This window comes from Sus scrofa, chromosome 7 (assembly GCF_054392235.1).
Source record: "Sus scrofa isolate SSC_HxYL_T2T_F1_AM1 chromosome 7, Sscrofa_HxYL_maternal_Yorkshire_Landrace_v2.0, whole genome shotgun sequence".
NCBI lineage: Eukaryota > Metazoa > Chordata > Mammalia > Artiodactyla > Suidae > Sus > Sus scrofa.
Window position 1 is genome coordinate 54,975,672 of NC_139389.1, and position 26,891 is coordinate 55,002,562.

At 48.7% G+C, this 26,891-nt stretch overlaps 1 protein-coding gene and 2 long non-coding RNA genes across 3 annotated transcripts in view; 2 read left to right on the forward strand and 1 right to left on the reverse strand.

Moving 5' to 3' along the window:
- Positions 1–16,812, reverse strand: part of TRAM2 (translocation associated membrane protein 2) — an 83,398-nt gene extending 66,586 nt beyond the window's left edge. The window contains 1 exon segment of the mRNA NM_001444986.1: positions 16,551–16,812. Coding sequence (NP_001431915.1) covers positions 16,551–16,670 — 120 coding nt within the window. The 5' untranslated portion in view covers positions 16,671–16,812.
- On the forward strand, positions 5,852–11,067 carry LOC146401589 (uncharacterized). Its single transcript, XR_014810266.1, has 2 exons — positions 5,852–6,929; positions 7,018–11,067. It is a non-coding gene; the product is annotated as an uncharacterized LOC146401589 (long non-coding RNA).
- LOC146401590 (uncharacterized) overlaps positions 15,965–26,891 on the forward strand; it is a 31,818-nt gene continuing 20,891 nt past the window's right edge. The window contains exon 1 of the long non-coding RNA XR_014810265.1: positions 15,965–16,096. This is a non-coding gene — a long non-coding RNA (uncharacterized LOC146401590). The remainder of the gene's footprint in view (positions 16,097–26,891) is intronic.

Sequence of the window (26,891 nt, forward strand, 5' to 3'; positions counted from 1 at the left end):
CTGTTTCAAATGAATGGTGTCTTGAGGGCATCTATTTTGGCATCTCCATAGACGTGGCACGGCGCATGTGGTGAGGATTCCGTACATCCCCTATGTAAACTCTGACAATATTCACCAGATGGACATGGGGCCGCGGTCCACTCCCCAAAGCCAGCAGTGCCATGTGAAGCCTGGAGAACAGTGGGCAATAGTCGCACTGCTGGCCTGAGACAGAACCCTCAGATCAGAAAGACACACTGTTCAGGCGGGTTTTCACACTGGCTGCTTGCTTGTATTAAAATTATTTGGTGACCTGGCAATTTCCATTCCTAGGTATATACCCGAGAGGACTGAAAATATTGTGTCCACACAAAAACTTGGACATGAACTTCGCAGCAGGATTATTCATGAAGTGTGATGCAAGCCGCCCACACATGTGTCAGCTGATGAGTGGAGAAGAGAAGTGTGGCATCTGCAGGTGGTGGGACAGCACTCAGCTGTAACAGGGAGTGAGCTCGGATACACACTGTGATGTGGATGATCCTTGAAAATCTTAGGCCAAGAGCGAGAAGGCAGTCCGCAGAAGGCCATGCATTACATGGTTCCACATACCCGAAACGTCCAGAACAGGCAAATCCAAAGAGACAGAAAGTAGGTCTGTAGAAGATCTATGGTGGATCCACAGAAAGTCCAACAGGTGGGGGGAGGGGCGGGCCTAGGGGAAGTGACTGCTAACTGCTTTGTTTGGGGGATGATGGACATGCTATCCTGGAGCTCCCGTCGTGGCTCAGCATAACAAACCTGACTAGGATCCATGAGGACGCAGGTTCAATCCCTGGCCTCACTCAGTGGGTTAAGGATCCGGCGTTAGCATGACCTGTGGTATAGGTCACGTGGCTGTGGCGTAGGCTGGCAGCTATAGCTCCGATTGGTCCCCCAGCCTGGGCACCTCCATATGCCGTAGGCACAGCCCTAAAAAGACAAAAAGAAAAAGAAAGAAAGAAAGAAAGCAAGCAAGCAAGCTGTGCAATTAGATAATGGTGACAGTTACAAAACATGATGAATACACCAAAAAAACCCACTAGCTGTACACTTTAAAATGGTGGATTTTATAACATACGAATTGTATCTCCATTACATCTATGAAAAAGATTCTTCTAAAACTGGTTATCAACAGGTGATTCTACTTTATCCCTTCTTTACTGAAAGACTATAACATGGAAACCACAAGAACATCAAGGGCTGGGTGGGAAGACACCCTTCTTCTGAAAGCCCTTCTCCTGCCCTAGCGTCAGGCTGTGAGGAGGGATGACGACACAGTCAAAAGGGCCGAGATGCGGAGGCACAGGGGACGAAGGCTGGGGCAGGAGCAACCACCCTGCCCGGGGCAAAGGGGGACTTTCCGGAAAAACTGAGCTGTGGCCTGAGGATCAAGGACCAGCTGGCTGCCCAAGGGAAAGCCCAGAGTGTCCTAGAAGGAAGAATTTGTATGAAGGGCCGGAGGCAAGAGAAACACGCTGGAAGGGCTGAAAGATATACAACAGGATAATCAATATTACCCAAACATGCCAAAGGATGTAATTTAAAAATCCCATAAGCCAGTGACTCCTGTTGTGTACCAGGCACTGTGCTAGATGCTGAGACAATAACAGGGAAACAGACCCATGCAGATACTGGCAAAGCTTTTAGCATATAACATGTATTTCCATGGATGCACAGTAAATAGGCCAAGGCTCACTGACTCCTTGGTTTAAATATGGTAACCTTCCTAGTACAAATCTAATGGAGTCACTCCTGTGCTCAGGAATCCTCAATGGCTCCCTATTACTTAAGCCGAGGAGCAAATCCAAACTGTGGACCTTCATGGCCCTACCCTTCAGCCCAGGCTCATCTTCCATAACTTCCTTCCTGAACCACCTCCCCAACGCTGCAACACAGAGCCATGCGCCAGCCCCACCCCCACCCCCATACCCCCAGCTTCTCTGTCCTTTTCCCAGGTCCTCTCTCTGCCTGGAACAGCCTCTTGCCACCACATCTGCCTGGCGAGCACCCCTCAAGCCTCAAGACCCAGCACTCTGGGTCTCCAGTTTACAGCAAACTGTCCCCTCCAGGGGATTTGTGCCCTCCCCTGACTGTCACACTGGGCCCCTTGCCCACAACAGTACCACTGACACTGCCACCTCCTGGCTCTGTGATGGCAGAAGTTCCCCGGCCCTCAGAACAGTGCTTGGCAGAAAGCAATGCTCAGCCTGGATCCGGCTGAATGAATGGACAACAGAAATACAGAGGTCAAGAAGAGGTCAGTTTGGATTTGCTCCTCGGCTTAAGTAATAGGGAGCCATCGAGGATTCCTGAGCACAGGAGTGACTCCATTAGATTTGTACTAGGAAGGTTACCATATTCAACTCTTCTTGACCTCTGTATTTCTGTTGTCCATTCATTCAGCCGGATCCAGGCTGAGCATTGCTTTCTGCCAAGAGGTTACCATATTCAACTCTTGAACTCTCTTGGGTTGAGGGGAGCACATTCTGGGCAGGTGGTGCTGGTGTGATGACACAGATGGGCACAGAGGGAGAAGCACAGGTCAGTCCCGAGAAAGAGGGACAGAGATGGGGGAAGGGGTCATAAACAAAGCACAGAAAGGAATGTTCCAGAACTCCTAGGTGATTTGTGATGAGGGCTCAATTGAGGTACAGATGAAGCGTAGGACAAAGGCTGGTCAGACGCTGAGGGGTGGGGCCTTGAACACCATGCTGAGCAGCCCAGACTTCAGGTGGGCACCATGGAAGGACTGTGAGTGAGGGAGACTCAAGCTCAACTCTTGAGTCTGAGGAAGTCGGTGCCAACTATGTGGAAGAGAGACCAGAGAGGAGGCAAGACAAGAGGCTTTGGACCAAGGGAGGACCCAATGCCACTGTCCAGGTGAGAGACGCTCAGGGTCTGAGCTAAGGCCAAAGAGCAGTAAGGGTGGGAGGTCAGGTTGGTGGGACCAGTGACCAGATGTGGAGGCAGACGAGGGGGCAGTGACCAGGGGGTCTCTGCTCTGACATAGCCACTTGCTTTATTCCCCTTCTCTGCAGACCACGTAAACCCAGGCACTGGGGGGTCAAGGGTGTTTAACAAAATCATGGGTGACCACCCACAGGCCTTGGGAAGAAGACCCCCGGGGTTCCAATATTCACAGAGAATTCACAGGGGTAAACCTGGGGGCTGGCACCAGCTCAGAGAGGGAAGGCTCGCAGCAGATCAGGGAGCCCTCATCTGTCCAGCATGCATCAAAGAACTGTGGGCACCGCCTGCCAATGGGTGGCAGCCCCAATGACAGTAAGCACAGCAACTCTGTGAACAAAGAAGCCCCCATCCCCACCCGTTGCTCCACCTCCTCTGACACTGGAACAAACCCAGCTTCCTCGGGCGTAATGGAAAAAAAAAAGAAAGGTGAAGGAAAACGATATTCCATCTGGTCGAAGCCCTACTTTTAAAAAAATTATTCATCATGTTAGATACAAAACATACTCTTTTAATAAGTCTGAAGGACACCTCGGTGATAAGGTCACACGAAGACAGGGCCAGGCTGTGGCACAGAGTGACACTTGAGCTCAAGGGCAACACGGCACCCGGGCAGCCTCCGGTTACAGCGGGTCCAAGGCAGAGCCCTCCTCCCTCTCAGCTCCACCTGTCCTTGTCAGCCCCATGCAACTGCCGTGTCACAGAGTATGCCTGTCACACAGAGGGGATGGGAGAGAGCTGGGCTAAGGCCTTGCATTCCTGGGGGTCTGAGCGTGGGGGGGTCCTGGTGGGAGTGGGGTTCTGGGGTAGACTTTCTGTTTGGGGGTGGACACTGAATCATGGTGAGGACAGTTCTCATGGGGGTCAGTGCCACAACCTCCTAACCAGACTCCTCACCTCCAATCTCCCCCCCGCCCCCGCCACGTATTCTTCAGGGAAAAGAGAGGACAGAGCCTCAGTCACTGACCCACCCAAAGCTCTTCAAAGGCTCCCTACCACCTCCAGGATAAAGTCTCAACTCCCTGCATGACCCACAAGGCCCTCCGTGACCTGGCCCTGTCTCCCTGCTTTCCCTTCCTTCCCCCCGCCCCACCTCCGGGGCTCCCCAGGACACCAGGCTGCAGGGCACCCTCACGCTCCACACCAGCCCCAGCCCCTCTGACACCGCTACACCAGTGCTCCCCACATCTTCTTCCCTCCCTTGGCCTCACTCAGCATCTACTCAGCCCTATTCCAGATGAGGAGCTCCTCCTCTACGTTCCCAGGGATCCCTCTAGTAGCCCGCCACCTGGGGGATGCCACTGTGTGCCAGACATACAAGACCAGGATGGCGGCTCAACTGGAACACTCATCACCAAGTGACCACCCTTGTTCCCTCTGATCAGATTCCCTTACTAGATGGTAAGGTCGCTCCCTGTCATTGAGGAATGTGTCCTTTTCCTGTGTTCATAGCAGCTAGCATACCACCTCGCAAAAAAGCACCTTTTAACCAATGTTTGCAGAATGAGGGGACAAAAGATCAGAAACAGCTCAGGCCAGACTCACATCCCTTGGGCCACGTGAGAGGCCAGAGCATCGGTCAAGTTACCCTTGCCTACATCTGTAGTCCAAGGTGCGGAAGTGGCCAACGACAATCTAACAGGGCCACAGCTGTCCTGACTGGAGCAACAGGACCTAAGAAACTCCAGGAACAGAGGCTGAGAAGCATCTTGTGCTCTCCGTTTCAAAGCTCCAAAATGACTACAGTGGACAATTCGCGTGAACAAACATGTTTGCTGGCTTCCGTTTCAGATTCCAGTGTCTTGTACTGCAGGTATATTCCGTGATTTTTTTTTTTGTTTAAAGTGAGTTTCAGAGTTTCCCTGGTGGTGCAGTGGGTTAAGAACCCAGCACTGTCACTGCTGTGGCTTGGGTCGCTGCTTTAGTGCAGGTTTGATTCCTGGCCCTGGGAACTTCTGCATGCCTCAGGCATGGCCGAAAAAAAATTTTTTTTAATTAAAAAAAATAAAAACTAAAAAAGGAAAGTTAGGTGTCCCAGTGGTTGAATAGTGCTGACTAAAGGTATTTCCAAGCTGGATAACGACAATGTCAAAAGCATTTCTTTCCCATTTCTTGGGTAATAAAGTACTCTGCAAGGCACACACCATCTCTGCTGTGCACTTCAGGGCTCTAAGACCGTCTGGTCAGAAATTGGGGGGGGGGGGGCTGAATCATTCTGGATAGCCAAATTTTCCATATGTTAAAGATTTAGGTATTGAAACTTTAACATGAATCACTGTGGATGGAAATCTCTCTAAAACTCTTTCTGAGTAAACGGAACACCCTTTACTTTTTTATGAAACTACAGGTAGTCATAGAATCAAGCACTGCCCAGCACTGGTCTCTTACAGGAAGCTCCAAATCCACTGAGGCTGTTTGTTCACATGCTGAATGATACCAGGTACTTACTTTTTTGTGTCCATTTCTTATGACTTTTAAGTATTTAATAATGGACAGCCCTCCCAGCTGTCAGCCACCACCTGCCTACCTATTGCAGCCACTGCTCCCATTTTGAACTTGTCCATTCTGTAGTCATGGATCAGATAAACAAGCTTCTGGGAACAGCACAGAAAGTCAGTGGAGATGGCTGTGAACAAGAGCCTGAGCGATGAGCCCACTGTGGAGGCCACAGGACAGGGCACAGGGCTGCCTTGGGACCTCTCAATGCATCCTGTTCCCAGCTGTGTTCCAAATACCCGGGGCACCCCCACACAGGTGAGGCATCACCCCAATGCCTCTCAAGGGTGATACGAACAATGGGGAACATGTGCTGAGGTCTCACCCTGTACCAAGCCCACTTCTAAGACTTGTATGTGTATTAACATTTCTTTTCTTTCTTTTTTTTTTTTGGCTTCTTTTTTTTTTTTTTTTTTTTTTTTTTTTTTTTGCGTCTTAGAGCCAGGCATATGGAAGTTCCCGGGCTAGGAGTGGAACAGCAGCTATAGCTGCCAGGCTCCACAGCCATGCAGAATCCGAGCCGCATCTGTGATTTACACTGCAGCTCACAGAAATGATGATCCCCGACCCACTGAGTGAGGCCAGGGATGCAACACCCATCTTCATGGATACTAGTTGGATTTGTTTCTGCTGAGCCCCAATGGGAACTCCTGTATTAACATTTTTGATGGATTTTTGTACAGATGTTTCTAATCCTCCCAACGACTCTAGGACGTATTATTATCCCCATTTTACTGATGAGGAGACTGAGGCATGGAGAAATTAAATGCTCTACCAAGAAGACACTGCTGGGGCATGGAAACCAGAGTTCAGACCTAGGCAGTGTGGCTCCAGGCCCACGACCTCAGCCCTACAATCTGTGCCTCTAAGGGCTCCTGAAAGAACCACACCACAGGATCCCTTCTTACTTATTACTATCCAAAGACCACAAAAACCAAGTTCTCGGAAAGCTACGTGGAGGCCAGCGCTGTCCAACAGAATTTTCTGCGATGATCAGAATGTTCCATCTCTGCACTGCTGAATAGTTGAAATGTGGCCAGTGTAACTGAGGAATAGAATCTTTCCTTTCATTTCACCTTAATGAACTTACATTTAAATTGTCAAGAGTGGGAGTTCCCACTGTGGCTCAGCGGAAACGAATCCGACTGGTATCCTTGAGGATGCAGGTTCGATCCCTGGCCTTGCTCAGTGAGTTGGGGATTCGGTGTTGCTGTGGGCTACGGTGTAGGTCGCAGATGTGGCTTGGATCCCATGGTGGTGTGGCTGTGGTGTAGGCCGGCAGCTTAGCTCTGATTGGACCCCTAGCCTGGGAACTTCCATACGCTGAGGGTGCAACCCTAAAAAGCAAAACATCAGTCAATCGATCAATCAACAAAAATAAATAAATTGTCAAGTGTGGGAGTTCCTGTTATGGCTCAGCAGGTTAAGAACCCAACTAGTAGGGAGTTCCCGTCGTGGTACAGTGGTTAATGAATCCAACTAGGAACCACAGGGTTCAGGGCTCGATTCCTGGCCTCACTCAATGGTGGCCAGGAGTTCCCGTTGTGGCTCAGTGGTTAACGAATCCGACTAGGAACCATGAGGTTGTGGGTTCAATCTCTGGCCTTGCTCAATGGGTTAAGGATCCGGCATTGCCGTAAGCTGTGGTGTAGGTTGCAGACACAGCTCGGATCCCGCGTTGCTGTGGCTGGGGTGTAGGCCGGCGGCTACAGCTCTGATTCGACCCCTAGCCTGGGAACCTCCATATGCTACAGGAGCGGCCCAAGAAATGGCAAAAAGACGAAAAAAAAAAAGAATCCAGCATTGCCATGAGCTGTGGTGTATGTAGGTCGTAGACATGGCTTAGATCCCGCATTGCTGTGGCTGTGGTGTAGGCCAGCGGCTGCAGCTCTGATTCAACCCCTGGCCTGGGAACCTCCATATGCCGTGGGTGCAGCGCTAAAAAGAAAAACAAACCAAAATAAATAAATAAATAGCCAAGTGTGGCTTGCTGCTGCCTATCGGCTGGCACAGGTGAGACCTAAGTTTGGTGAGTCCAAAACTGTGACATTTCAAACATTACCCATAATGGATAATTCCTACCCAAAACGATGGCTTCAGAAGGATGTCACTCAAGCTGATGCATCTTCTCACAGCATCCTCTCCAACCCTGTGCAGGTTTTAGTTCATTTCTCATAATTCCAAGGCAGAAAGCAAGCCAGTGGTCAGAGACGCTGACAAGGACTTCCACATGGAGTGGGAGCGTATTAGCTGGCCGGGCAATGCCTTAAGAACACTGCTGTGGGGTGTGGGGTTGGGGCATTTTCAGACTCTAGGGTCACCCTACTGAGCTGAAAAAACAGGCCAAAGGTGAGCTTATCACTGAATGTGAACGTATGCTCAAGCCCAGGGCCCCAGCCCACCCCGACACTGATGTGATGAGCAGACACTGGCCATCCTGCCTGAGACAGTGACTTCTTGCTCTTCCAGGTCTCCGGTCAGCCTTGGGGTCAGGGCCTCTGACTGGACAAACCAAGCCCATCCCAGGCGATTCCTAACACATGCGTCTCCCTCTCCTCCACCACTGGTTCCACGAAGCTCAAACCCAAATTCAGGCTAGATTTCAACTCAAATGATAAATGAAACCAAGATCAGAAGTTGCGAGCACTACTCTAGCAGAGGACAATTTTATTCTCATTAATCCCAAATCTATGTGGCTGGTGGGGAAGAAGGTGCCTCCTTTCTGTTACCCACATTTCCCAGACCCAAGCTGCACAAGCATGGTGGGAGGGCAGGACTGAGCCACTGGACGATGACCCCCCACCCCCAGAAAGGCAGGGGGCCCAGACTGGAGAAGGAACCACCCAGCTACTTAGGGGCAGAGTCCCCGGCCCAGTCCTCACGCTCCACCATACAGCTCCCCACCCAGGCCCTGCCTTAAGGGCTCTGGAGAGAAGCACTTGTTCACACTCACACCAAACCAGAGACTGCAATTAAACAAACAACGAACAAAAAACCCCCAGCAATTCTCCCCCCATTCCTTTCTACCTCCACCTCCCTCTTCCAAACAGCAGGCACAAAATCCAAAATCCATAATCCATACAAACAAGTTATTCCTTGCCCATGGAGGTCAAAAGTTGACCCAGCACAAAATCAGATGGCAAACCAGACTCTAAACTCCTGAAGTGTTGGGTCTGAAAAGCCCAATCTCGCCCCAAGTTCCCAGGGACCCTTCTCGGCAGGAAACCAGGCATTGTGAAGGGGCCTTGGACATCCCGCAAGGCTCCAGGGATTATGGAGAGAAAGCCTGCCCATCCCCCCCCCCCCAGGTCAGGAGCCCCCGGACTGCCCTTAACCTTCGGGAAAGGAGCTGATAATCCACCCTGGCACCTCTCACCCCAACGCGACGTCCTCACTGGCTCTCAAGGCCATCTTTCCAGATGCCTGCATGCAGCGGTCCACAGGCCAGACCGGAAATACTTGCTAACTGACCAGCGAGGTCCTGGGCTTTCCTCAAGGCAAGGGGATGGAGGTCGGTAGAAGGGCACGTGGGTAGATATTACAACCCCACCCTTCGGTCCTCAGGCAGGCACATCTCCTGCCCCAGAGCCACAAAAGTCTTCATTGTGGTGGCAAACATGAAAAAGTCTCTCTTGAAAATTCTCCGTGAAAACAGAGAGTAGCTACACTTTTATGATAAAGATGAAGGAATAAATGGATTAAACGAATGCTATTCTGCCCTTACCTAACTCAGGAGCTTCATTAAGAAGCCCTTGGCAGAAGCAGGACAACTGAGGCTCCATGGATGATGTCCTTCTCACCCCAGGTGCAACTCTCAAAAGGCACATCCCAGATTACCCCAGGGGGTTGATGCTGAAATCTTGAAACCGTATGAAACTTCTCCAAACCTCAACCAAGGTTCCAGTCAATGAAAGCCTCCTAGTACCAGAAATTACACCTGCACTCACACAGGCCCACTGCCTTTGGTGGGTTCATGCATCCGCAAAGCTGTGACACACAAGATGCCCAGGAGTGACCTCCACACCTGTCCTCTGACTGTTGACCACCACACTCAGGGAGTTAGATCTCTATTCCATAAACCCCTCCTTTCACCAACAGCAACGGCCTTGAGCCTGAGGCCCAACCATCTGAAAGTTGCACCTGCTACTTGCGTCAGCTTCGAGAACTTACTTCTATCCACAAATAGTTTATCGGCTTTAAGCCACCTCATTGAGACTTCCTTGGAGACAGGGACCCCATCTTATTCATATGTATTCCCAGAGCTCAATACAGGTGCCCAGATGCTCAGTCAACAAAGAGCTGCCAAATAAGTGAACGCAGCACACCTGGGAAGCATCTACCCATTTCGAGGCTTCTGCACACACAGTGGCAGTCAAAGGTAGCATGTGGAATGCCAGTGGGCAGACGTGTAAAAAATGCACTAGACTTGAGTAAGAGGATGAGGGTTCAAGCTCCAAGTTGGCCTAAAATCCACTTGACTGTGCTGGGCAAATCACCCAGTCTCTGGGGTCTTATTTTTTTCTTCTATAAACAGTAGAAGATGTTTAGGTTTCCCTTTAGCCCTTAAACTTGTAAAATACGAAGAAAAGACATGCCCTTGAGCTATGGCCACAGTATTAACTTGATGATAAGGACAATGAAAATACAGCAGCCAGAGGCAGCTATTTTCACTCAGATGTGGGCTGAGGAGAGGCAGCAACTTTAAAAGGAGGTAAAGCCTCCATTCACTCGCCCCCCAGTCACCTGGGACGCACAGCTTTAGGTCACCCTCCAGAGGCTCCTTCAGGGAGATGCAAACTTCACTGTTGCAGGCAGAAAAGCCTCCAAGTGGAGCAATGACCCACAGGCATCACTTCCACATAATAAACAGATTCAACTCAGACAAAGGAAAATAAAGTGGCCTGTGGCTACATTCCCCATTCGCAGAAGCATCAGGCTGAGCTTTAAATGTGAGCCAGGCGTGGCTGACTTCTTATTTTGGCTCCGACTCTAACTCGGAGCGGATGGTCCTCGGCCAAGCCTCTCCTCTAGAAGCCAGGCTCTGGATGGGCAAGACAACCCCCATAAACCATCCAGATTACAGGGTGAGGCTAGTAAAGCATTTCACAGATAGGAAGAGCTGCCAGCCTCTCGAGACAGACAGGAGAGAAGCCGTCACAAGGCAACGTGGCTCGGGCGGAGGGCCACAGAGCAGCGCCGTGCCTAACCCTGTGCACTCCCCAATCCCCACCGGAGGCCTCCCAGCACCCCCACCCCCATGACAGGGCTCCTCCAGGAGACCTGCCTGCAAAGCTCTTTAAGCCACACAGCTGGTTAACCAGCTGTGACTAGGTGAGGCTGGTTTCCCTCTACCCAGGACACTTGAGATGCGGAGGTAGGTCAAGGCAAAGCCACAGATTGGACGAGACAAAGGTCTGCTCATGAAACGAGAAGCGCTGTCTTAGGAGCCATGGCAGTGGTTTTACTGTTTTCTTTTCCCTTTTTTTTTTTTTTTTTTGCCCCCTTTTCTTTAACGATTAGGTACCAGTGGACACCAGATACACAGCACTGGATAACAAGGTTTAGAGATCGTATCAGTAAAGGTTCCCACCAAAGCCTACTAATAGCGCTCTGGCTGATTAGAAATCACTTCTGCAGTTCGGGAACTCTAACCCGCTCTTATCAACCCTCCAGCTTAGGCATCTATCAGGGTGGGAACGGGAGGGACATCAGCTCTGCCACAGAGTGATTTCTGGGGCCCCTGTCCACGACTGAGCAGATCAAAAAGGAGCTCATGCCTGCCCGAGGGAAGTTTTCTCCATAGCAACACATGCTACTCTGCAAACAGGCGGGACTAAGGCACTCTGCTGTGACCAGGCCAGATAGTGCCCCCCACTCGCAAAACAGCAACCGAGGGTGCAGCCGCACGCAGATGGAGCAAGAGAAAAGTGGCATCAACTTAGCTGGCGGGGCGGCGTCCTCCAGCAGGTAACAGTGGCAGCTCTGAGACCTGCCAGCACCCCTGCCCTCGTTCAAAGACAGACAGCAGAGGGACAACACGTGTTCTCTGTGGAGCAGGGAAAGAGGCTCCCAGAGTAGAGCAGAGCGATCACCCCTTTTGGAGCAGATGGCTGGCACTGGAAAAACTTGGGGAAAGGTTTCCAGTGGCAAACCAGGTCGTATTGAAAATGAAATCTGAGCCGGTCTGATGGCGGAAGCTGTGTGCGCACACACCCAACTGGGACCCCAATAAGGGTGGCCACCAGCTTGGCGTCTGAGACCATCAATTAAGTGCCTGTGGGCCCGACCCGGTTTGGGACTTTTGTGTATTCAACCTGCAGGGAGGGTTAAAAACTCACCCCCTGAAAACTGCCACCTTTCTGAATGTCACATTTTTGCCAAGGGAAGCAACAGGGATCACTGAGGTGCCCTTACATCCCATGGGACAGGATTCGGCCTGAGGCTGCACCGGGAGGAACACGAGCCCCAGACCTCTGCTCTATTGCTCAGATCCCTGAAAGGCGGGTAGAAGTCCAGCCACAGAACAAGGGCACCCAAGAGAGTAAGTGGCCCTTCTCGGCTTCCCCTGACTCATTTCTCTAGAACGTGGGCCATGTTAGAGGCTAGAGAGGAAGATGCAGACAGTCAGCAACTAAAAAAGCTGGTAGAGGAATGCTGTCAAAAGCACATTAGGAGTTAGTCAAAGAGAGAGGACATATGTCCACGGACATACCCTTGTGCTCTGTGTTAACACAATGTAAGCAAAACTGTCTTACAGCACCGATGCTACTACGCATGGGGACCAGCAGCCTCACCTCAGGTTGTGATGCCCATGGGCACATCCAGGAGGATGTCCTGCTGGGCTGTGACACAACAGGCTCCTCCTGTATATGCTGCAAACACATCATCCTGACAAGTACACCATGGTGTCAGCCAACAGGGAAGAAGGTAGTTCCCAGACAGAAGGTGGCCATGCCACATTGGCCTCCCAAATGACGAAAAAGCAAAAACTAGCTACTACCCCCAAAGTTCTCTGGGTCCTAAATTCTTAAAGTCATCATAGACCCAACAGGAACCCAACCTCCAAATGACAGGCCTAGCACTTCAGAATCATTTCTGTGCTACAGAGCCAGCGGTGCCTGCAAATGAGCTTTGTAACCAAAAGAAAAAAAAAAAAAAAAAAAGTTTCTGTCTCAAAATGACATCTGAGGGGTAGCAGACAAGTGGCTTCCTCTCTGCTGGATGTGCCCCCCCTCCCCCCCACCCCATTCTCATTCTCTGTTTGCTAACGAGAGCTTTTTCCTCTCTCTTCCCCTGCCTGTTTCAGTTTGAAACGTGGCACCAAAGGAACAGGACACTGGAAAGGGAAGGGAAAGGGGAGGGAAGGCAGCTTTCAGATCTGACACACACCCGACTGGCCGCCCACACCCTGGAGGACGCGGGGACCGGGCTCCACCTAAAGACAGGACCAAAGGACCCAAGTGTGCTGTGCAGACCCCCTTACACCACCTCTCCCCAGTGGTGGAGTCAAGAAAGAGAACGCTGGAAGGGAAGGAGGGGGGAAAATCAAGCTCCACATTCCTGACATTTTTGAGCCAAGTGCTGCGGCTGCACAGAGCAGCTCTATTCCAAACAGCCTGCAGGACAGAAAGAAAACCTGGGCTCAGGGGGGAAGAATCTGCTCCTGGCCTCCGAAGTGGGAGAAGGACTCTCAGCAGGGTTCAAAACTGGACCAGACCGTGAGGAGGGAGGGGTACCTTCTCATGTCTCTTCTCTAAAGGCAGTGATCCCAAGAGAAGGAACTGGGAGTCACCATCTCCCAGGGGACAGAACTAAAGTCCTGGGGTGTCTGTGGTGGAACGCAAGCCCCTCTGAATGCAGCCGGGCCAAGTGAGTTGGGGAAGGGGCGAAGCAGGGAGGAGGTGGAGACCAGTTAGGATGCAAGGGCCGTGGCTGCCTGGGGTAGGGGGAGAGAGGCCAGATCATTGGCAGAGCCCCCCGCCCCATACCCTCGACAGGGGACCCCAGCGGGAGGAGTGGCCAGAGACTTGCTCTTTGTGGGAAGGATTGTAATTGAGTTTTCCTGACTCAGCTTCTGAATGAAGGCATCCTAGCCCTGCCCAAGTTAGAAACCCGAGAGTCTGACTCTCTCCCAGTCCCCCCCTCGCTGTTCCATCTCCTTCTGTCCTCACTTCTAAGAAAAAGAGAGTTGGGTTAAGTACTGGCCTGCCCCCAACATACACATCCCTACCTCCACACCCAGACACACCACCCTTCCAGGGAAGAACCCAGACAGCCCTGAGTGATATCTAGTAAGGCTGGTCCACCACTGCTATGAGGATGCCCACATGTGTTTCTCTGAGGTCCCCGGAAGTAACTGTGCTGTTTCCCTGCTCATTTGGCAGGAAGAGCGGGAGTTCCAGAAATCTGAGTGGTCCCCCCACCACCCAAATAACTGTCTCTGTGGAGAGTCAGTTGGTAGGTACGGATAAATGAAGACCTACTGTGTGCCCGGCACAGCAGAACCCATGCTTCATGAGGGAGGTTTGGGCACAGCCCTTCTCCCCCCAGACCGGCCCACAATGCACCTCCAGTGCACCTTCTGGAGGTGACAACCCGTCTGGCAGGTGCAGATACCCATGGGGTATCTACCGGGATACCGGGAGAGGGTGGTAGGACGGGGAGCCCGCAGGCATTTCAGCCAGGGCCCTTCCCACACTCCCCAGTCCAATCCCAAGGGGGGGAAAGGAAGGAGGACAGAGCAGTTTTTTCGTTCTTTCCACCCTGTGCCTTTCTCCCAGCCCTTCTCACTTCCCACAGATGGCCAGGTTTAAAAAATACGACTTCCACCAGAACAGAAGCACTGAGGGAAGGAAGTACCGAGCTCAAACCCTAGGTAGCTCTTTTTTTTTTGCAAAGATGAAGCAGGTAGAGCCACTGTCCTTAATAACTGCCAGAGACACAGCAGAGAGACCCACCAGGCTATGCAAGAGCTTTTGCTGGCTGCAGAGTGTGTGGCTATGAGGGCCACAGCTGTCATGTGTGTCTTTCCAACCACATCCTCCAAGACTGGTGACAAGGCACTGGGAGCCCTCTTAGAATGGAGGACAGCAAAGAGATACAGAAGGCATTGGCTCTGTACACAACACAAATTCTCTGCTATCCCACTAAGCTACTACTATGATAAACAAAAACAAGGTTTCAGGAGCAAACCACTAGCTTTTACCATTGGTAGAATCTGTTATGGCTTTTGCTGCTCATGTGATTTCAGTTGAGCTTTACAAGGACCCTGTGAGAGAGAGGTTTTACTAATCTTTTTAAAGATGGGAAAACAGGCTGCAGTCGGTTGGGTTTTTTTTTTTTTGTTTTTTTTTTTTGTATTTTCTAGGGCCGTACCCATGGCATATGGAGGTTCTCAGGCTAGGGGTCTAACCGGAGCTGTAGCTGCTGGCCTACACCAGAGCCACAGCAACTCAGGATCCGAGCTGCGTCTGTACCCTACACCAGAGCTTACCGCAACGCTGGATCCTTAACCCACTGAGCGAGGCCAGGGATTGAACCTGCAACCTCATGGTTCCCAGTTGGATTCATTAACTACTGAGCCACAACAGGAACTCCAGCAGTCAGTTTTTTATTTCATCAGACTAGTGACAGATCAGTGACTGGGACAGGGGGATGATCCTGGCTTGACAAAGCCCTGGGTACACCACGAGAGCTGTGGGCATGGGAGGAAGGAGTAAAGCAGCCTGCAGACCCCAATCCTAGGCTCTGGGTTCCTTTCTACAGACCCTTAAGCCCAGCCAAAGACACATGCACACATCCAACCCTGACTCAGCCACCACCAGAATGTCCCCAGCTTAAGGACAGCTTGACTGGCCAAGCAAGGCCCTTGTCATCCTTAGAGAGTAGATAGGGAACCCAGAGACAGAGGAACATGGAAGAGGAAATTAGCCATGCCAGGAATCCACCATCTCGAAAGCAATTTATAGATAGATACAGCTTCCTAACTCTTCCCTGAGAATCCAGATCAGTAATTTTACCCAGAATGGAGGACAAGGTGCTGCAGAAGGGAGACCACGTGGGAGTGACAGAGTGTCACCCAGGTAACTGGCCCCTGAGACAAGACAGACCACCGCAAACCCTATATTCAGTGTTCACCAGTTACCCCCACTTCCAAATACCACATCTTTCTGGCGGTCAGGAGTAGGGAGTCCTCATCAGCTGCTTTGGATTCTGACCGCATTGGGGCTTTCTGAAACTCCCTGTTCTAGGAGGCCTGCCCCAGCCGTCCCCAGCAGAGCCCTATCTCCCCCCCCCCGCTCCCCCCGAGCTATGAGAGAATCATCTTTCCCCTAAAAGCAGAGGGAATCCCTGGCCCTCGCCTTGCTCCAGTAACGGGGAGACGCTCTGGGTCCATTACAGATGGATCTAACGGAACAGTCCACGGGATGATACAGGGTACTGAAAACTGGCCTTTTGGGCAAGGACGAAAAAAAAAAAAAAAAAAAAAAAAGGAGGGGGTGGCAAGAGGACCGCAGAAGGGCACTCTGGGATAGAGCCAGAGCCACACGTGAACACCCCGAGTACCTGAGTACCGTCCAGAGTTGTGGATGCAAAAGACCCTGAAAATCAGGTAGGAGGTGGAAAAGGGCCGGGGTCCCTCCCACTGTAAAAGCCTAGAGGAGCTGGCAGACGCCGCTTGGGAGGGGGAGTTGTGCAATGACTGCGGGGCTGGGAGTCTCCCGGCTTGGCTCCCGGACACCAGAGCAGAACCTCCGTTGGTCCGGCCAGGGTGGCAGCGCTGCGGTTGGTTCTAGGCCAGGCTTAAGATTCGGGACTGCAGAGAGCGCTGCAGGGCACGGTGGGTGCCTAAGGGGGCAGCACAGCAGGGCGGGCGGGCACGGCGCGGAGCTGGCGGCGGTGTCTGGGCTGCCCAGGAGGCCGAGGGGCGCACAGCGCACAAAGCCGGGGGTGCGGGGAACCGACAAGGCGTCTGGGAACCCAGGCGCAGACGCGGACCCCGGGTACTCGCAGGGAGACGCCGGGCGGCGCGCGAGACGGGCGCTCTCCGCTCCGGGGTCGCTCACCTCGAACATAAGCCCGATGAGGACGCAGAGCACCAAGCAGAAGCCGATGTCCGCATGGTTGTGAATGACGAACTCCTGGCTGAAGAGCGGGTAACTTTTCGTCCTCCGGCGGAAAGCCATGGCAGCGGGCGCGCACGGCCGGCGGGGCCCGCACCCGGCGCTCACGAGCGGCAGCGCAAACTTCTCCAGCCCCCGCCCGGTCCGCCCGCAGGCCCGCAGCCCGCTCGCCCTCCCGCCGCCGGCCCGGAGCCCAACAACTTCTGGGGCCCGCCCCCTTCCTCCGCCCGCCCCTGCCCCCGCCGCCCGGAACCGCCCCCAGCGCAGCCCCCTCGCAGCCTGCGGCCCGCACCCTGCGCGCCGGACTCGCTCCGGCCCCGCCCCCTTGCGCGCTTAACCCTTTCGCCGCCGGGGACGCGCGGGGGCGGGGCCGGGGGCGGCGCGCGCGGCCGAGTTCCTCCGGCCCCGCGCCCGCGCCCCGCCGCGTTCTCGCCGCTGCGGCTCGGCGGCCCGGCGAGCCAGGGGAGTCGGCGGTGTTTGCGCGCGGACGCCGGTCCCTGCCCGGACAGGAAGTGGGTCCGGGTTTCCCACTCCTCGGAGCGCGTTCCTTCCTCCGCGGGAAGGGCAGGGCGACGAGGCCCTGAGCTGGCCGGCGGAGTGGGCCGCACGGCCGGATGCTCCGGGGGGTACGGGCTGTGGCCCTGGGGGCTGAGAGCAGCGCCAAGTTCGGGGCAGGGAGGGGATTTCAGGCCGGCCTCCTCGCTGGCCAGAGCGCCCTGCACGGATGATAATGAATGGACGGTTAACTAAGTATTTTTTGAGAGCTAGCGCTGGCTAGGCATGGCTCAGATTGTTGGGTATATGCTGCAAACAAAGACCCTGCCTTCGGGGAGCTTTCTTTCCAGTGGGGGGAGTGGATAGATCGATGCAGTTTTGCTCCCTTAACTTTGGAGATCTTTGTACTACTATAAATTAGTTTTACACGTTTTACTCAAAGCCTGCCTTCGGTATTATTTGATCTGAAGAAGTGGAGGGATAAACACTGAAGAAGAAAACTTTCTCGCTGAGTTTCTGTTTAATATTAAGTTTTAAAAGTACTCCTGGAAAGAACAAAAGGTATTTTGCATTATTTATATTGGCAAATATTGGATTTATTCCTACCAGTATGAAGGAGTCGACTAATTACTTTTCAGATGTACACAAATAGAAAATGAGCAAAAAGTATTTAATTTTTAGTCTCTTTTTTATTAGGTCCACAGCTATTTCACTTCTCAGTAAATACAATTTCTTAGAAATGGCACAGTGTATGAAGTGTGATTGAGTCTGGACTTATCTGGAGTTCCAAGATAAATTTTCCATCTTAAGTTTCTTGACTTCAGTTTCAGACTTTAATACCTTTATCTGACTTAAGGAAATGTGGAAGTCATGTCTTTATTGGACTAAGCCTAGTTTAATATCAAGAATGACCTTTCTTAAAGATGGATCTTAGTTGTGTGACGAACAGAAAGATCCAGAACTCTGGAACATCTCAATTTTCCATCTGTAAAAAGGTGTTCAAATCTTCAACCTCAGTCACATCCCTTAGGTTGAACCCCATGAAAATGATTTGTTTATAAGTGAAAAGTGAAATACCAGCATTTCATGTGGTTCAACCTAATAGTTCCCTCTTATTTCTGCATGACCATTTGCAGAGGCTGTTGTGGTGGGAATTTCTTGCAAAAGGTGGGATGTTTTAAGAGTTGAACTGGAAAGTTCTGGGACATAGTTAGATATTATAACCTCCACATTTATAAATGAGAAACCTGACATAAAGGGATAGGTTAGGGCTTAGACTGATAACTGCCAGCTCTGGGGCCTTTCAAATATAATTGAACGACCAGACATAGGGTTCTTAACTGTATGGCTTGATATTTGATTACTTTGAAACCCCACGGAGGAAGTCCTAGATACCTGCTTCAGCCATCACAACCATCTCTAAGTCCTAGTTGCAAGATCACTTTAAACCTCAAATGGATCTCTTTCCAACCCCTCTCATGCAGTCAGTCATGGAGTCCCATGAAGTCTTACCTATCTCCCACCAATTCTCATCTTCATCATTCTTCACCTGGCCCACACTAATTACCCATGGGTACCCAACCTCCAATTCTCCTTCTTAACACATCATTCCATTAGAAACATCTACTGAACACCTACATGCTGCCAGATGCTATGCTAGTTACTGAAGACAGAAAGATAGGACAACCCCTGTTGGTGGTTTTAAGATATTTCCTCAAGCTCTTTGATATTCCTCCCTTTAAGAGATATCAATTACTCCCCTTCTTGAGGGTGGGCTAGATTTAGTGGCTTACTTCTAACAAGCAGAATATGGCATAATTGATGGTATGAGACTTCTAAGACTAGGTCATAAAGGCATTTTGGTTTTCCCTGTTGCCTTGGATCACTCGTTCTAGAGGAAGTAGGCTGCCATGTTGTGAAGATACTCAAGCAGCTGTGTGGGGAGGTTCACATGGACAGGAACCAGGACCTCAAGCCAACAACCAGCCCTAATTTGCCAGGCTTCTGTGCCAGGCTTCTGTGTTAGCCATCTTGGAAGCAGATCCTCCAGCCTAGTCAAGCCTTCCAATGGCTGCAGCCCTAACTGCCCTCTGGACTACAACCTCACGAGAGACCCCTAGCCAGAACCAGCTAGGTAATCCTCTCCCAAATTCCTGGCATACAGCAACTGTGAGATAATCAACATCTGCTGTTTTAAGTCACTGAATCTTGTCATTTGTTATGCAATAAGAACTATGCTGGAGCTTACAATCTATTAGAAGTGACACGGAGTTCCTGCTGTGTCGCAATGGGATCAGGGGCGTTTGGGGAGCACTAGGACACAGGTTTGATCCCAGGCCTAGTACAGCTGGTTGGGGGTCTGGCATTGCCAAAGCTGTGGCTTAGGTCAAAACTACAGCTCAGATCTGATCCCTGGCCCAGGAACTCCATGTGCCTCAGGGCAGCCAAAAAAAAGAAGTGACAGAGGCATCCTTACAATTCAGTGTGATGATGGTGACCCTAAGAACAACTTGAAATATATACTCTATGAGTGCAAATAAAAGGTCACTTAATTCTGTCCAGGGCGTAAGGAAGAGGACATTTGGGCTGGGCCTTTAGTAAGATTTTACTGACGGAGCATGCAGAAGAAGGGTGGGAGATGAATTGTGGAGAGTTAAGATGGAGCTGGATTGTAACAGGTTTCAAATGCCATGATGAACTGTATCTTTCAATGTATTCGTGTATCAAATCATCATGAATATCTTACAATTTTATTTGTCAATTATACCTCAATAAAAAAAGTTTTTTTAAAAGGAATTATTACTTTATTCTACAAACAAGGGGAAATTTTTAAGTATGACTAAATCAGTCTTTAGAAAGAGAACCATCAGGAATATGAAAAATCATTTTGATTTATAAAGAGTTGTATCAGGAAGTTCCCTTGTGGTGCAGCAGATTAAGGATCCGGTGCTGCCACTGCAGTGGCCCAGGTTGCTGCTGTGGCATGGGTTTGATCCCTGGCCAAAAAAAAAAAAAAAAAAAAGAGTTATATCAGGAAGGCCATTTGAGAGACTATTGTAACAGCCCAGTATGAAAAAACACTTTCAAAGAATAGTGGTGATTAATAATAAAAGAGAGGAATTATTTCTAGGATATTTCAAGGGTTAATTAATTGGATTTGGTGACTGCTTTATTATATGATGTATAAGAGTTGGAGGGGTCAAAACTTTCGGCTGCAATAACATAAATGATGGTGGGACCATTAAAAAAATGTATACAGAGGGAATTCCCGTCATGGCACAGTGGAAACGAATCTGACTAGGAACAATGAGGTTGTGGGTTCGATCCCTGGCCTCGCCCAGTGGGTTGGGGAGCCAGCGTTGCCATGAGCTGTGGTGTAGGCTGCAAACTCGGCTTGGATCCTGTGTTGCTGTGGTGTAGGCCGGCCGCTGTGGCTCTGATTGAACCCCTAGCCTGGGAACCTCCATATGCCACAGGCATGGCCCTAAAAATAAATAAAAAAATAAAAATAAAAAAATGTATACAGAGAAAGAGTAGGTTTAAGGGAGGAGAGGCTGGCCACAGCTTTGCACAAGCTGAGCCTGGGGACTCTCAGGGTGTCCTAAGGATGCTTCGACAGGTCAGTTGGATAGCATCAGACTGGATTGGAGGGAGAGCCAGAATTAAAGGTATTTGTGCTTCATCTGCCAGAGGACTGGTAAAGCCATGAGGCTAGGTGCTCTTGGGAGAATGTGCTGAGTGAGAAAAAGCCCGGGGCATCAGAATCCTAGGAATACACAACCTGGTGAAGGAAGGAAAAGGAAAAGGAAAGGGTGGGGGAAGCCATAACGCAAGCATTTCACCAGGGCAGGTTAACCAGGCAGGATGAGAAGAGGATGAAACCCTAAATGATGCATTATGACCTTTTTAAAAAAATTTTTTTAAATTTAAGTATAGTTGATTTATAATGTATCAAGTATACATAGGAGGGATTCAGATACACACACACACACACACACACATATTCTTTTTTCAGATTCTTTTCCCTTATAGGTTATTTGAAGATATGGAATATAATTTCCCATGCTAAACAGCAGGTCCTTGTTGTTTATCTATTTTATATATGGTTGTATGTATCTGTTAATCCCAAACTCCTAATTTTCCCCTACCTACCCCATTCCCCTTTAGTAACCATAAGGTTTGTTTTCTATGTTTGAGTCTGCTTCTGTTTTGTAAATAAGTGCATTTGCATCACATATTTTAGATTCCACGTCAGTGATATCATACAGTATTCATTTTTCTCTGTCTGACTTGCTTCACTCAGTATGATAATCTCTAGGTCCAGCCATGTTTCTGCAAATGACATTATTTAATTTTTTAAGGCTGAGTAATATTCCATTGTATATATACACCACATCTTCATTCATCTAGATGGGAGCTTAAGTTGCTTCTATATCTGGGCTATTGTAAACAATCCTGCTATGAACATTGGGGTTTATGTATCTTTTTTCTTTCTTTCTTTCTTTTTTTTTTTTTTTTTGTCTTTATGAAGGTTCCCAGGCTAGGAGTCTTTTGGAGCTGTAGTCACCAGCTTACGCCAGAGCCACAACAACGTGGAATCTGAGCCGCGACTGCAGATTACACCACAGCTCATGGCAACACTGGATCCTTAACCCACTGAGTGAGGCCAGGGGTCGAACCCACAACCTCATGGTTCATAGTCAGACTCTTTAACCACTGAGCCATGACAGGAACTCTTATGTATCTTTTTGAATTCGAGCTTTCATCTTTTCCAAATACATGTCCAGGAGTGGGACTGCTGGATCATGTGGTGTTCTATTTTCAGTTTTTTAAGGAATCTCCATCCTGTTCTCCATAGTGGCTGCACCAATTTATATTCCCACCAACAGTATAGGAGCGTTCTGAGGGCTCACTCAACTGGACGTTGGATCAGACTTAATTAACAGTGGATAGAAGATGAGAAAAGCACGTGAGGAAGTGGTCTATTCTTTTAAGAGGTTTGGGGAGGAAACAGATGGTGTCTTGGGAGATATTGAGGATCCAAGGAAGTATATTTATATTGATTTTTTGAGACTGGAGCATATTTGAAGACAGAGGTGAAACACTCAGGAGAGAGAGGAGGAAGTACTGAAAATACTAGAAAGATGAGAGAGCTTACTAATAAAACCAAGGAGGAGGCATGAAGGTTTTTCCAACAACAGGAGGAAGAAAGGAAACTCCTCTGAAGCTGGGGCAAGGATCTAAGACGGGTTAATCTACATTTAGGTCTGGAGGTGGAGAAGATAATAACCCCTTAGGTTTATATTGTACTTTATGGTGGCCCTGTCTGTGAGGGAGACAAGACAGTGATTACCAACCCCTTCTTATAGCTGTTCTGAGCCACATGAATGACCAAGGGCAACATAATTAACAGGTAGCTGAAACAGGACTCAGACCAAAGGCAGCACAGGGTCCCCTCTCTGACCCATACTGGAGCCTTTGGTGTTTCCCAGAGCATGGCATTAAGTGCCATCAGTCTCTCCCCACCTGCCCCATTGTGATGACTGATAATTCTGTGACACTAACTCTTAACTAAATTTCGGTAGCTCCTCTTTCCAGAACAAACCAATCTCTATATTTCCAATCTCTATGTTTTTGTTCCCCCCACAAAGCCCTTGTTCCATGTCCCTTTGCCTAAATAGTAACCATCCTTCAAGATAAAGAGCATGTACATCTTTCTTCACCAAGCTGTCTTTAGGGCACTAGGCTGGAGGCATCACACAGCACCTGTGCCCAGCTCTCAGGTAGCAGCAGGTTCTATTGCAATCAATGGATTTGTCTATGAGATTTATATCTCCTTTGGGTGGTGTCTCCTGAAAGGAGGGAATCTAGCCATTCACTCTCATATTCCAACAGCACCAAATGCAAGAATCCCACATGGTGTGTTCTCATCAAGTGTTGGTTGAATGAATAATGATTGATCAAAAGAGAGTTGCTATTGCCACAGCTGGTATAAATGTGACCACTATCCCCAACAAATGGAAATTGTCTTTTCTCACATAATAGGAAGTCCTGAGTTAGTTCATTCCCAGGGGTAACTGATTCACCAAAGCCTAGAGTCTCTCACTTTGCCACTCTGTGTTCATTTTTTGTCTCAGATTTGTCCCTCATGGTTACAAAGAGGCTGCGAGAGCTCCAGGCATTCTAGGAGATGGGGATTAAGATGATGGAATAGAAGGACTGGAGCTCAACTTCTCTCCTAAAAACAACAAAATTTACAACCAAATACTGAGCAATCTTCAACCAAATGGACTGGAAACTTTCAAAAAGGCATCCTGCTCCAGAAGACAAAAAGGAGGCCACATCAAGAGGTAGGAGGGGCGATTACATGATATAATCAACCCCATACCTCCCAGGTTGGTAGCCCCACAGACTGGAAATTAACTGTTTCACAGAGACTCACCTACAGCAGTGAGAGTTCTGAGCTCCACATCAAACTCCCATGCATGGGGATCTGGCACTGGGAGAAAGAGCCCCTGGGGCATCTGGCATTGAAGGCCAGTGGGGCTTGTGTGCAGGAGCACCACAGGACTGGGGGAAACAGAGACGCATTCTTAAAAGGTGCACACAGACTTTCACGTGCACTGGGTCCCAGGGCAAAGCAAAGTCTCCATAGAAATCTGGGTAAAACCTGACTGAAGTTCTTGGAGGACCACCTGGGAAAACAGAGATGAATGTGGTTTGTTATGGGGAAAGGGCATTGGAAGCAAAGCTCTTGGGAATATTCATCAGTGCGCCTCTCTCTGGAGGTGGCCATTTTGGGAAAATCTGGTCCCACCCATCAGCACTGAGAAGCCCCAGGGCAAACAACAATCCAGGTGGGATCACAGCCCCACCCATCAATAAACAGGCTACCTAAAGACCCCTCAGGCACACAGCCACCTCTAATCTCACCCAGAGACAAAGCCCCACTCAAGAGAGGGATAGGAATCGGCTCCATCTACCAGTGGGCAGGCATAAGTTTCTCCTATCAGGAAACCTACAGCAAGCCCCCGTACAAACTTCAGCCACAAGGGGGGCAGATACCAGAAGTAAGAAAGGCTACAACTCTATTACCTGTAAAAAGGTCACCACCCCAACCTATAAAAATGTAAAGACAGAGAACTATAACTCAGATGAAGGAGAAAGAAAAAAAAAAAACAGAAAAACAGCTAAATGATCAGGAGAATCTCAGTCTTCAGGAAAAAGACTTTAGATTGTTGATGCTGAAGATGATGCAAGACATTGGAAATAAACTGGAGGCAAAGATGGATAATTTACAGGAAACACTGACCAAAGAGATACAAGATATAAAACTTAAACAAGAAGAGATGCAAAATACAATAACTGAAATAAAAAATTCATTAGAAGCAGCTAACAGCAGAGTACAGGAGGCAAAAGAAAGAATAAGCGAGGTGGAGGACATATTAGTGGAAATCACGGATGTGCAACAGAAAAGAGAAAAAAGATTGAAAACAAATGAAGAGAGTCTCAGAGAACTCTGGGACAATGTTAAATGCATCAACATCTGTATTATAGGGGTGACAGAAGGAGAAGAGAGAGAGAAGGGGACAGAGAAAATATTCCAAGAGATAATAGCTGAAGACTTCCCTAACTTGGGAAAGGAACCACTCACTCAAATCCAGGAAGTGCACTGAGTACCATATAAAATAAACCCAAGGAGGAATATCCCAAGACACATATTAATCAAACTGACCAAAACTAAAGACAAAGAGAAAATCATGAAAGCAGCTAGGGAGAAGAAACAAATAACATACAAGGGAATCCCAATAAGGTTATTAGCAGATTTTTCAGCAGAAACTCTGCAGGCCAGAAGGGAGAGGCATTATATACTTACCATGATGAAAAGAAAAAACCTCCAGCCAAGATTACTTTACCCAGCAAGGCGCTCATTCAGATTTGAAGGAGAAATCAAAACCTTCACAGATAAGCAAAAGCTAAGAGAATTCAGCAACACTAAACCAGTCTTACAACAAATACTAAAGGAACTTCTCTAGGCAGAAAAGAAAAGGCTGCAACCAGAAACAAAAATACCACAAATGACAAGGCTCACCAGTAAAGATAGAAAATAATCCATGCACAATTATGCCACCAAAATCAGAAATCATGAGAAGAGGAGGGTACAAATGCAGGACACTGGAGATGCATTTGCAATTGAGACAAACAACTTAAAGCAATCTCGTATATATATATAGACTCATATCACAGATTAAGAATAACTGCAAATGAAAAATCTACAATTAATACACAAACAAATAAGAAAAATCAACTCAAATACAACACTAAAGGTAGTCATCAAACCAGAAGAGGAGAGAACAAGAAATGAAGGGAAGAAAAAAGAGCAATAAAAACAAACCCAAAACAGTTAATAAAATGGCAATAAGAACATACATATCAGGAGTTCCCATCGTGGCTCAGTGGTTAATGAATCTGACTAAGAACCATGAGGTTGTGGGTTCGATTCTTGGCCTTGTTTAGTGGGTTAAAGATCCAGCATTGCTGTGAGCTGTGGTGTAGGTTGCAGACACAGCTTGGATCCTGTGTTGCTGTGGCTCTGGCATAGGCCGGCAGCTACAGCTCTGATTGGACCCTTGGCCTGGGAACCTCCATATGCCACAGAAGCAGCCCAAGAAATGGCAAAGAGACAAGAAAGAAAAAAAAAAAGAACATACATATCAATAATCACCTTAAATGTTAATGGAATAAATGCCCCAACCAAAAGATATAGACTGGCTGAGTGGATTCAAAAATAAGACCCATATAGATGCTATCTTCAAGAGACCCATTTCACTTCTAGGGACACATATAAATTGAAAGTGAAAGGATGGAAGAAAATATTTCATGCAAACGGGAATCAAAAGAAATCTGGAGTAGCAGTACTCAAGATTTCATATCAGACAAAATGGACTTTAAAATGAAGAATATTTTAAGGGACAAAGAAGGTCATTACATAATGATCAAAGGATCAATCCAAGAAGAAGATATAACAATTTTAAATATCTACACATCCAACATAAGTTCACCACAATATAGAAGGCAACTGCTAACAACCTTAAAAGGACAAATCGACAATAACACAATTATAGTAGGGGAAATCAACACCCCAATTACAGCAATGGACAGATCATCCAGACACAAAATCAATAAGGAAACACAGGCCCTGAACGAAGCATTAGACCAGATGGACTTAATAGATATCTATAGGACATTCCATCCAAAAGCAACAGAATACACATTCTTCTCAAGTGCACATGGAACATTCTCTAAGATTAATCACATCCTGGGCTACAAATCCAACCTCAGTAACTTTAAGAAAACTGAAATCATATCAAGCATCTATTCTGAACACAACGCTATACGACTGGAAATCAGCAAGAAAAAAACTGCAAAAAAACACAACCACGTGGAGACTAAACAACATGCTACTAAACAACCAATGGATCACTGAAGAAATCAAAGCAGAAATTGAAAATACCTAGAAGCAAATGACAACAAAGATACAACACTCCAAAACCTATGGGATGTGGCAAAAGATGTTCTAACAGGAAAGTTTATAGCAATACAAGCCCACCTCAGGAAACAAGAAAAAGCTCAAATAAACAAGCTAACTTTACATCTAAAGCAACTCGAGAGAGAGAAACAGACAAGACCTAAAGTTAGTAGAAGGAAAGAAATTATAAAGATCAGAGCAGAAACCAGTGAAATAGAAACAAAGAAAACCACAGAAAAGATCCATGAAACGAAAAGCTG